We start from the raw sequence: 12,412 nt of genomic DNA, 5'->3' as shown, positions 1-12,412 counted from the left end.
TGCAAAATGTGTCACAAGGAAACCCCCACCACTGACATTGTGCTACAAGGCAGGAAACTGAATTTAGGAAATGCCACAAGGTTAAGCATCTTCCTTCTTCAAAGTGGGCGAACTAATGGTCACACTCCCACTACAAGACATGTATTTTCCTGGAAAGTCTCTACCGTAGCAATCCAATATGAGGGCATAATAAAAAGTGAGCAAGTGACTTATGATAAAACATGTTTATTACCTTCAACTCTGGCCTCATCGGGAGTGATGGTGGCACACTTCACAGCAACACTGTACTTCTTCGTGGCCAAGGCAGAGTCAATAGTGACCTGGTCATTGGTTTGGTCACGGTATGGAAGTCCAAGATCGAAGTATTTTAGTTCAAGATCAACATTAGAAAGGATCAACTGAAAAAAATTAAAAAAGTTAAGTTAACCACAAGCAGCAAAACTACTGTTAACCTAGACAATGCCCTGCCTAATGACCAGGCCCAAAGTGAAGACAACTGGTCAAGGACTGCTGTAGTTGGTGTAAAATTAGCCATGCATCTTAGGAAGCCAGCAGCTGCATAGTCATCTGAAAAGGGGAGCAAATCACTGCCAAGAACCCCTCATGTGAGTATGGAGGATTGGGTATGTGACACCCCATAGAAGATTGTCAATCCAGCCTAGAGATAACTGTAGCTGTGTAATGTGTTTGGGAAACTTCTAAAGGCAGTGGTATATTGTGCATTCAGCTGAACAGGACATATTTGGGAAAAGCATTAAAATAAGCAGCAGCTTAAAGAGGTTGTCCACTGCTTTTAGTGATCTACTGTTAGGATAGGTCATCAGCCTCTGATCTGCTGGGGTTCGCACCACCACCGAATAGCTGTTATCAGAAGTAGTCACTTACAGAGCTACTGTCTACTAGAAGTGGCTGCTGCAGGGCACTATACATCTGCTGTCCATTGATTTGAATAGGAGGCAGGTGTACAGTACCAAGCCCCAGCCACTACAAGTAGACCAAGCAGCTCTGCAAGTATTTCCATCTGCCACCGATAACAGCTGATCTACAGGAGTGCCAGGTCAGACCCTGGCTGATTGATGTAAAAAAGAAATAGTGGACAACCTTCAACACAGCACACAATTGTACCTTCTCCTTGATGAATTCCCAGATAATACGGGTCATCTCATCCCCATCCATTTCCACCACTGGATTAGCCACCTTGATACGTTTGTCTGCATCTACAAAAGGGATGAAAAAAACATGGATGATATAAATAAAATAAAGCTGAGTGTGTATATGTATCAATCCCCACCCCACACAAAGCCCCATCCACACAGCCCACATTGTTAGCGTACACAGGCGGAGACACATTCACCTTGAAAGCCACCTTGCAAAACTCTCCGGCTGCAACGTCCCAGCCGCTGCGAGCTACAATCAGGGCCACCGCCTTCAGAGTATCAGTGTGCGGCAGGCACAGGACACATCTAGCCAAGTCGTGTCTACAATGGATGTAAATAAATATTTGCGCTAAGAATAATATCCTATGACCCAATGAGGAAAGGACCTGAGAAAAGGATAATTATATAAATATAAAAGTGCTCAGATCTAAGAAAGATCAAATGACGCACATGTAGCATTAACAGATGTTAAACTCGACATAATAAATAGTGATGCAATTCTTAAAAGTTCCTTTAAAATTACTGTATATAATAAAGTCCTTAATGCAGAATGGCTTCCAAAGTACCTTTATATCACTGGGTTCTGGTCAACGCTCTGTCCCTGTTCTAAGTCCAGGATAAGGTAGCTGATTCAAATATGTGCCATAGAGGGGCGATACTGAATGATTCACCTCTATACCACTGAGTCCCGGTTCAAGCAGTGTTTCTAGTTCCAATCAAAGGCGCATTACCGGTTTCCAATTTTCACGTGCAGTGTGCTCACAGGTATCGGACGTTGTCCCGGCCGGTGACAATCGTCCTGCTAGCTAACACGCTTGCCGCCAATGACAGGTGGTCAGGGAGCCGTCTGTTAGCTAGAGCCGGCAAGGTACAGGACCTTGCGTGACGTCACGGTCACGTGGTATGTCACGTGATCGGCTAAGGAGCGCTTAGAGGACCAAACTTCGTTCCTATGCGTTTCAGAAGGCTTCTGCTTCCTTCATCAGGGATGGTCCATGTTCCAATAATGGCGTTTATATACCTGACCTTATTCTTAGCGCAAATGTATATTTACAACTATTAGTTTTATCACTGACTGGACAAACAAGGTGGTTTTGTCTGTGTATTTGCTGCTTGAATATCCTCCACGTAGCGCCTCAGTCTGTTATATATCATTAGTGTCTACAATGGAGTTGCTCCTGTGAGGCCTGATGTCAAGGGAAAGGGAGGAGCCTCATGGAATACACCACTGTGCTCACAACAGGAAGTTGCTGTGTGGTGCTGCAGAAGTAGGCTGTGTATACAATACGCTTTATTGCAGTTAGTGGAGTGTCTCTTGGGATCAAGCGTTTCCAGTTGTATATGGAAGACGGGTGTGAGGTGCTGCACAAGGAGGAGACTAAAGGAGAAAAGCAGTGCTGCAAAGAAATGCTGTGTATAAAGGAGTGTGAGGTGCAGGAGGAGGCCATGTTAAAAGGAGCATAAGGTGAAGGAGGAATAAGGACCCTTAACTGTTGCCCTTAAAAGTCGTATTGGCAGTTGTTAAGGTGTTAATACTGTGTTAAAGAGTTTGCTTCAATCATTAGAATGTGTTCTAACTAACCAGTTACTATGCCCCTGCAACACCGGGCTCTTCAGCTAGTTACATATAAAAAGTCAGCCAAGGCTGAAGCAGAAGACATGCCAGCCAGAAAATCCTTTAGTAAGCTGCTCATGTACATTAAGTGCAAGCTAAAGCCTTAATGGGGATATTCCAGCTTTAATATAAAGCTCATTCATGGATGCCGTACTGATACATTGTACATGTTTAATATATAGGGAGTTTCCTGGCTTATAAGTCATCCCCAACTCTGACTTGGGCTTTATGCACATCTGCTATGGAGACTGTCCAACAACAGATGTCAAGCCACTGGACAAGACAGCAGCATGCAACACTATTATCTATATGGAAAATTAGACAATGATTGCAGCCTGACAAGTCACCGGTGAGGCCACATCTAGAATACGGGATCCAGTTTTAGGCTCCATATTTTAAAGAGGATATTCAGAAGATAGAGTCAGATCAAAGATGGGCAACTAGATTACTACAAGGGATGGAAGGCCTCTCATAAGAGGAGAGGTTGGAAAAGTTGGGCTTGTTTAGCTTAGAAAAAAAAAACCCTCAGAGGGGATCTCATTTACATGTATAAATCTGTGTGGTCAGTACAGAGGACTGGCACAACTTATTCCTTTCAATGACCATACTAAGGACCAGGGGGAACTCATTACGGGTGGAAGAAAGGAGGTTCCAGCAGCTAAATAGGAAAGGGTTCTTTACAGTTAGAGCAGTCAGAATGTGGAATGCTGATCACAGGAGGTACAGTAGTAATGGCAGACACTGACAGCTTTTAAAAAGGGCTGGATTTACTCAATACATAACACTGGGTTTTAATCAATTTAGTCCAAAAAAAATGTATAATTGGTGGAGAGAGGTTGAACTTGATGGACCTAGGTGTTCCAGCCTATGCAAGTAATGTAAAACCCCCATTATAGTCAATAGAGCTCATCAGAAAACACTCAAGTCAGTTATGAGGAGTCTGGCGCTTTTTGTTCTGTTCATATACGTGCATATTTCAATCCATCTATATAATCACCATCACTAGTTGGCAGCTGTCCACGAATCCCATAATGCACTGCAGCAGGGCCACTTGCTGACTACAGTACAGCAGCACAGACAGAAGTCAGACTCCGCCCACACATGTCACATGGTCCTGACGTCATGTCATAGGTCCTTCAGCCCAGCTACCATCAGTGGTAGTGAGGCTTGGAGCGCAGACAGAAAGTTTAAGATCCCGTCAGACACCTTCCTCCTAGGTGTGCAGTGTGGGTAGGAGCCAGGCAGGGTGGCAGCAATGACCTTCCTGTCTTTGTCCAGTAGTGATCTGCAGAGCAGCGCCTGGCAGTCTGCAGTGTATGGGAGATGCTGGGGGAGAGTGCTGCTCCTGGGATGATTACAGCAGGAGAACTGACGTGAGCTGGAGGCTGGGCTGCTGATGAGCTCACCCACAACCCTGGAGTCTTACACTGGCATGGATGCCAACGTGCAGATATCAGTATGGGAACCTACTACACAACCATGAGGAGAGCAGTTAAGGTTCTCTGCAGAGGATTCCTGCTTTCCATCCCAGTAGATGGTGCTGCAGCAGACATTAAATGGGTACTCCAATTTGACTATATAATTGCCAGTTGGGACTTCCAGCCACTGTCCCTGAATCCCATAAGGCACTGCAGCAGTGTCACTTGTGGAGGCATGGTCTGACACTAAGAGCAAGCTCTGGGAGGCGTGGGCTGAGAGATGATGCAGTGTCTCAGTATAACTCCATATGTGACGCAGCGGTGACCACTGCAGTGTAGTCTGCAGGGATGTGCTGATCATACGCACCGCCATGTCCATACCAGTCCCTGCTGTAAGCGCCATCACTGGTGCTCCGTACACTCTAACCTCTGTCAGCCGCGCTCCCCCGTCCCTCCCCCTGGGGTCTGCACAGTACAGGCTGGAGACGTGAAGTAAAGTATCATGGGATGTGAGACCACATGACCAGCTGCGCAGTGATGTCACTCTGGAGGTTGGGGTATTGGGGTCTCATGTGGGCTCTGCAGGCACCAACAAGATGTTGTCCCCTCGGGGTCTGGGGTTTCAAGGGCCAAAACTAACAGCTTCACTGGAGGATGCAGAACAAGACTTTGGTGACCTATGTGACCGCTGCAGTGATGGTGGGCATGTCCTATTCCACCGTGCCCCTGTTCTGTCAGGTATGATCTGTATGCCACCTACATGTGTGAGGTGCCCAGTACTGCCATGTGTGCATGTACGAACTGCACCTGCACAAGTGACATGTCTCCGCTATTCCCACGCAGTAACAGCAATATAAAAATCCAGAGGTATGATATAGAACAGATCTGTTGGAAAGTGCAAACGGCATGAGACATGTCCACTGCTCCTGTCAGCACCACTAAGCATACACAGATGTTAATTTCACCCACTCCCAAAAGCAATAGCATCAGGCCTATTTCTAGTTAAGGTTATAGACTTCAGCAACATCCACACTCTCATTTTGACATTGCCTTTCTGTTTTTTTTTGGAAAGGACAAATTAATATTCAAACCGTCCAAGTTGCAGAGCAGATACACAGAAGCAGAGGTGTCCCACTGATTATCGGGTGTCCATTTTACAATAGAAAAAAACATCAGCAAAACTTTACAGTTATAAAAGTTGTTGGACATTAATTCTATTTACCAAATATTCTGGAAGTGGGTTTGATATAGATTAAATCTAAACACTTTACTCCTGTTTTCTACAAAGCTTATGGTCTCCAAGTCAGTGTTGGAGCTGTAGAGGGTCCAGCATTTACTACCATAGACAACAGAGGAATATGTCCAATGATTCTAAATATCCATTCCATAGAGGGCTGAAGCCAACAACTTTCTATAGATAAAATCCCTGAAGGTGTATCATCAAGGAACCCAATATCCTTACAGCCCACCATCACACATGGTACACCAGGTGGTTCTCCAGCTCAGCCTTCCCATTAGCCAGAGCAGAGAGAATCATTGCCATTGCTGGCCAAGTCCTATATACACAGACACTTGTCTGAATACTTGTCTTGAAATACAACAATGTACCCTGCAGCTGTGAGTCACATCTTCCAAAGTTAGGAAAATGCATTGATGGTTGTCTCATGAACAGGATCTGTAGCAATCATGCAATGGCTGTCCTGTAATAGGAGTGTCATCCATGAAACAACCCCTTTAAGTATTAAAAGCCTGCATGTTGACGATTCTAGTATTAGTATTTAGCCACACCAATATTTACTTGCACGTACTTTTATATTTTATGCATTTATGGTACCAAATACCATCAGATCCTTTGATACAAGCAACACAGGGTGGCTGTGAACCCTTTAAATGTTTATATATAGCAAAACTGAAACTGCATTTAAGAGGTTTAATATTCAATAAGTCTCAGATGCTATAGGGTTTATTTCTAAAGAGACTCACCAACTAATCTGAGAGGCATAATCTACAGACACTGACTCCTGCAGTGTATCACTTACTGGGCTGCTTGCTGCAGGTTTGATAAAGTCACTGATCTGCTGCATCATCTAGAAGTCCTCTGAATACCACGCTCTGTATAACACTGCCCACATCACTGGTTCAATAGGCAGAAAGGCATAAGTGATGTGGGCAAGGTCACAGCGCTCAGCATTCAGAGAACCACAACAAGCAGCCAAGTGATACATTGCTGGAATCCAGGTCTCTCCCTACATAAAGGCTCTCAACTAAGGTAGAAAAAAAAACTGGTGACAAATTCTCTTTAAATAGGGGTTGTTTGATATCTATAATGCTTGTTAGAAGTATGCATCTTTAATCCTTAACTACTTAATGGATGTCACAGGAGACCAGCCCTGCAGTAACTTCTCCACAGCTTCTATAATCTCCACTGAAACAGGACATCATCTGAAGGCCACAGTGCGGTCACTTACTACAGTGTGACACTGCTGTCCTCTGAAGAGGTTGTGTTTTAGTCAGGGCTGTGGAGTCGGAGTCGTGGAGTCGGAGTCGGAGTTAGTTTTGGTTGGAGTCGGTAGAAATGTACCGACTCCAGCTTTAAAAAAAAAATGTAATATTTCATAATTGAACTTTCATATGAATTTTATAAATGTTACTCAAATATATATATGTTCTATCAAACTATGAACAGTGATAAGCAGTTCTGCTGGAGATAGAGACATTTCTTACTTCTTGTGTGTCACTGTTCTCCACTGCCCTTATCTAATCTTATACTTGGTTAACCTCATGCTGCCCCAACCTCCCTACTTACAATGTATGAAACTAAAAGTGAAAATGTGTTGCAAATTCTTAGTAGTAAAGCTCCTCCTCTAGACTAGATCATACTCGGTGTGCATCTTCCAAGCATCTCACAGCTGCCTGCTACTCAGAAGAGGAAGACTAAGAAGTATTATCCTTTCAACAAACTTTGCATCAGTTAACTGTGAGTACATGAGGAATAATAACAGTATTACTGACCACTATATCAGTTGTACGACCTGGCAATAATTTTGTACTATTGTTTTTAGGAAAAACAATTGTCATTTGGATTGTGAATGCAGAATTAAAAACCTGAGAATGTCAAAGTAGCATCACATTAAATCAGCTGTATTTGAACATTTCACCATCACTCAAGATAGAAAACATGTCTGTCAGTGTATGACAAATGATCCAGACGAAAACAAATGCTGTGAAGCCAAGATGAGTGCATATTCAGGCAAAGATAAAAATGCTCCTACCAGAGCTTCTAATCTAAAGAGACATTTACAGCGCTTTCATCCAGAAGTACTGAAAGCAGTGGATGAGAAAGACTGCATCCAAACCAATGAACCAGTGCCCAGCTCTTCCAGCCAAACAAAGGAGCAGAGAACTTTGCAGCCATCAGTTGCAAGATATTTTGTCAGTGACAAAGTTACTGTGACAATGACAGTAGATACATTTAAAAAACAGATCATAGAGCTTGTTGTAAAGGATAGTGTGCCTATTTCATTATTTTCACGACCAGCTTTTATGTGTCTGAATGGGGAAATGGCCCGCAAGCTTGGTGTTTCTCTGGAGAGAGAGAGAGAGAGTATTAGAAAATTAGTAATCGAAGAAGCTTTTAAACAAAAGGAAGAACTTAAAAAAACTGTCAAGGGACGCTTTCTGTTTCTTAAAATGGATGCCTGCACACGTCACAGAGTGAACTATTTTGCCATCAATGTCCGATTTGTTTGTGACAAAAATGAAATAGTTACCAAGACATTGTCAGTAAAAGACACCAAAGCTCATCACACCAGTGAGTTTCTCCAGGTCTTGGTGGAAAAGGTTCTGCAAGACTATGAACTTAAAAAAGAGCAAGTTCTTTCTGTCGTAACTGACAATGCTTCAAATATGATAAGTACTATTAGGCTAAGTGCACACGCACCGGAACTCTCGCAGAAATTACCGCGAGAATTCCGGAATTCCAGTCCGCGGGAAAATCGCATTTTAAATTCCCACGATTTTCCCGCGGAAAAACTAGCATTTTGCAAGCGTATTTAGCTTGCAAAATGCTAGCATTCTCCAAGCGATCTGTAGCATCGCTTGGAGAACTGATTGACAGGTTGGTCACACTCGTCAAACAGTGTTTGACGAGTGTGACCAACTTTTTACTACTGAGGCCGCCTATGCAGCATCAGTAGTAAAAGATAGAATGTAAAAAAAAAATAAAAAATGGTGTTATTCTCACCCTCCGACGTCCCACGCATCCGTTCCCAGTAATCCTTTGCGAAAATGCCCGCGATGACGTCAGTTCTCGCGGGATCGCGACGTCTCGCGGTAATTCGCGATGACGTCGCGCGAATGACCGCGAGACTTCACGATCCCGCGAGAAGGGACGTCATCGCAAGCATTTTCGCAAAGGACTACTGGGAACGAGAGCGTGAAGAGAAGCAGGAAGGCTGCGCGGGACATCGGAGGGTGAGAATAACAATATTTATTTTTAAATTCTTTTTTTTACAGGGATATGGTACCCAAAGCCCGGAGGACAGTCTCCTCTCCTCCGGACCGTGGGTACCATCCGCAAATGTTCTGCTTACTTTCTGCATGGTGTGCTCAGCCACATGCAGGAAGTAAGTGGAACAATGCATTCCTATGGGTGCGGGATCGCCGCGATTCCACAAATTAATGAGCATGCTGCGGTTTTTACCGCGAAGCGATTCCGCCGCGGTAAAAACCGCAGCATTAGCAGAGCATTGCGGAATCCCATAGGAATGCATGGGATGCTTAGTTTTCGCGGCAAAATCGCACGGTTAAAACCACCGCGGAAATGCGAAAAAAACGCCACGTGTGAACTCAGCCTTAAGCTAATGAATGAGTGTAATGATGGTGACCAGCAGCTAGAAGAACATTCTGGGTCCACAGACAAATGTTTGAAATAGAGGAACACAGTATTGTAACTGAGGAGCAAACTGAAGTTGCTTCAGATGAACAGCAACATGATAGTTTAGATGATCTTGTTGAAACTGTCAATATGTTCTTTCATTCATCACATGCGCTGTGTTGTGCATACGCTACAGCTGGCTATAAGAGACAGTCTGCAAGAAGGACATGCTGCTGCACTGATTGGCAAGGTGAGAAAATTGGCTACTGTTGCCAGAACCCCTAAAGTTGACTCAATTTTGAAGAGACGTGCTGGAAAAGGGGCAATTATTGATCAAGCCACACGATGGGGCAGTACTTACTTAATGATTCAGCGCTTGGTTGTACTGAAAACCTTTGTAGACATGGCTAACCCTCAACTGACGCTGAATGAAAGTCAGTGGAATCAGGTGACTGAGCTGGAAAAATTGCTAGAGCACCCATTTACAGTGACTAAAAAATTACAAGCAGAGGACTTAACTCCAGGTATTTTCTTAAAGGAGTGGAAGAACCTGATGTTTCGCCTGTCCCAAAGAGGAGGGTTAATTGCAAGTGGCATTGCTACATCAATGAAACGGAGAGAGGAGCTACTATTACAAAATAACATTCTTTTGGCAGCTGTTTATGTAGACCCAATGCATCGGATTCTTCTAGATGATCAACAGCTAAGTAAAGGAAAAGAAGCTCTGTTTGAAATAGCAGTAAGGATGAAAGGGTTGCAGAACAGTCAGGAGGAACAAGAAGAATTTGGTCGTCCTGCCACATCTTCACCCTCATCATCAACTGATGAAGAATTTAATTTCGAAAAATATTTGGATCACAAGGACCGTGCAAAGCGTTCCCGCATAGAAGAGTCATCCCCATCAAGGAACACAGCCAGTACATTTCAGCAGAATTTTTCATGTGCACTAAAAGAAATTGAGAAATTTGACCGTTCATCAAAAATAACAGTGCAACAAGCGATTCCTCTGTATCCTGACATTGTCAGAGATGTTGCCCCAGTGGTTACTGCTTTGCCACCAACACAAGTTAGTGTAGAGAGGTTGTTCTCTGCTCTCAAAACAATTAGATCAGATTTGAGGGCATCCATGAAGGAGGATCTGACAGAGGCAATACTTTTTCTGAGGACAAATTTATAGATTTCTTCTTATTAACTGCATAAAAGTGTTTATTGCATATTTACTTACAGTTTATAAAAGTTTATAAAAGTTATTTGCTATATTCTAATTGTATTCTAATAAATGTAGTTTTTGCTCTAAGGCTACTTTCACACATCAGTTTTTTGCCGTCAGGCAGGATCCGGCTATTTTTAGAAAAAACGGATCCGGCATAAATTTTGGAGAACTGTAGAAACGGATCCGTTTTTCTGCTGGATCCGTCTAGCAGTTTATATCCGTTTCCTGAGGGCTGGCCAATTGGATCTGAGCATGCGCAGACTTAAAAAAACGGATCCAGTGGCTGGATCCGTCTTTTTCTGGATCCGGCGCCCATACACTTTCATTGTAGCAAAAAGCCAGAAGCGTCGGATCCGGCGCTTCCGGCTTTTTCGCCGGAGACAAAAAACGTTACAGTAGCCGTTTTTTCCAGACGCCGGAATGAGACAAGTAGCCGGATCCGGCAAAAAACGGATGAAACGCAATGCCATCCGGCACGATCCGGCGCTAATGCAAGTCAATGGGGAAAAACTGGATCCGGCATTGCATTTCGCCGGATCCGGTTTTACAAAAAAAAGCCAGATCGCGCCTGATGGCAAAAAACTGATGTGTGAAAGAGGCCTAAGTGGTCTGATTACTTATATGATGGTGAGAAACTGAATAAGCACGATGTTTAATATTTTACAACAGTAAATTTGTTGTTATGAATTGGCCATTTATGAAGGAGTCGGAACCGGAGTCGGAGTCTGATAAAATCCAGGAGTCGGAGTCGCAACTGTGGCTTACCGACTCCACAGCCCTGGTTTTAGTACTGATGTAGTGATCACAGATTCTGAGCTCACCAACCGCATGTTTAGCAACTACAACCTTCTGACAATGGCACAGGCATAGAGACCATCTATGAAATATTCTGCAGAAAGTCATGTAAAGGACAGGTACATAGTCATTTTAGGCCAGACATTTACTGCTGTCACTCCTAGGGATGGTGAGCGCCACAACTGATGGCATGTGACAAAGCTCTGATTTTAGGAGCTGCATTATCAGCCGTTGTGATCAGTTTGGGAAGCTACAGGATTGCCGGTTTAGCATGTATACCCCTTGTTATATTAGCATAAGAGGTTCTGACCCCCTTTCCTATGTCAGTTTAGGGCAGGGGTCCCCAACCTGTAGCTCGGGAGCCAAGTGACTCACGGTCCCATGAATTGTGGCTCGCGACTATCAGCTAGATGCGTTAACTCCAGGTCTAGCAAACAGGTATGAGGAGCACATCTTAAAATGGTGAATTTTGTGAGTAGTCGGGCACAGAGGAGCAGATCTGGATGCATATATACTGGTCTTAAAGGTGTCAATTTAGTTTAAGTATGGCAAGCTGGAGACCGGATGATACTACCTGTGAGGTGGTGCCTGAAGCTGGATGTGACTGTTGTGAGTGCTGGATGGGAGAATACTGAATGGGGGTATTGTGGGAACCCCTGGATCTTGGTATACTGCTTTGGAGTGATTTCTGTGGGAAACTTTGGCTATCATTACACCTGTAATGGGGGATTTGGTTGACACTACTTTGAGGGGGGTGGGAGCTGGATGTGGCTCACAACCCTCTCAGCTGAATGTGGCTCTCAAGGTCAGAAATGTTGGGGACCACTGGTTTAGTGGGACAGTGGATGTGCAGTTAAGACATATGTTAGTATACTTGTACCCTTTAAGGATACAATAGACAAGCACTAGGCCATAACCAGGCTCCCATGCCTTCACATCTACACAGAATACTCACAGCATAGATCAATCACATGACTGCAAGAAATGAAGGCATGTCTAAAGATTGCCAGCAGTAATGTGTACGTCTAGTTATAGATACAGTTTACGATAGACATTTAGATGCCAGCAAATCAGATATAAAGCATGGATAACCATCTACATAGTATATATAAACTGGAATGGAATGCAGGAACAAAAAAAAAAAAAAAAGCTCTGCTGATCTAGCACCAATAACCTACTCTCCCAAGTGGGAAACCTGCCCCCCCCCCCCCAAAAAAAAAAGCTATGTATAAATAACAACAAGTGGCATTAGTCTGCACTAGTGCTAGAGAGGCAGCAGAAAGCTTCACAGTGTGACATTTAATCCCATCAGAAGAGGAAAATCTCAAGCAGAAATAG

At 43.8% G+C, this 12,412-nt stretch overlaps 1 protein-coding gene across 1 annotated transcript in view; it reads right to left on the bottom strand.

Annotated features, from left to right (window-relative positions):
* Nucleotides 1-12,412, bottom strand: part of IDH2 (isocitrate dehydrogenase (NADP(+)) 2) — a 40,184-nt gene that overhangs the window by 22,232 nt on the left and 5,540 nt on the right. Inside the window, exons 2-3 of the mRNA XM_073568653.1 lie at nt 1,126-1,217; nt 233-398 (exon numbers count right to left, since the gene is read on the bottom strand). Of these exons, the coding sequence (XP_073424754.1) occupies nt 233-398; nt 1,126-1,217 (258 nt within the window). The remainder of the gene's footprint in view (nt 1-232; nt 399-1,125; nt 1,218-12,412) is intronic.

The sequence above is a fragment of the Dendrobates tinctorius genome, unplaced genomic scaffold (assembly GCF_039654945.1).
Source record: "Dendrobates tinctorius isolate UK_male_01 unplaced genomic scaffold, ASM3965494v1 ptg000022l, whole genome shotgun sequence".
Classification (NCBI taxonomy): Eukaryota; Metazoa; Chordata; class Amphibia; order Anura; family Dendrobatidae; genus Dendrobates; species Dendrobates tinctorius.
This window is presented reverse-complemented; position numbering and strand designations above follow the sequence as displayed.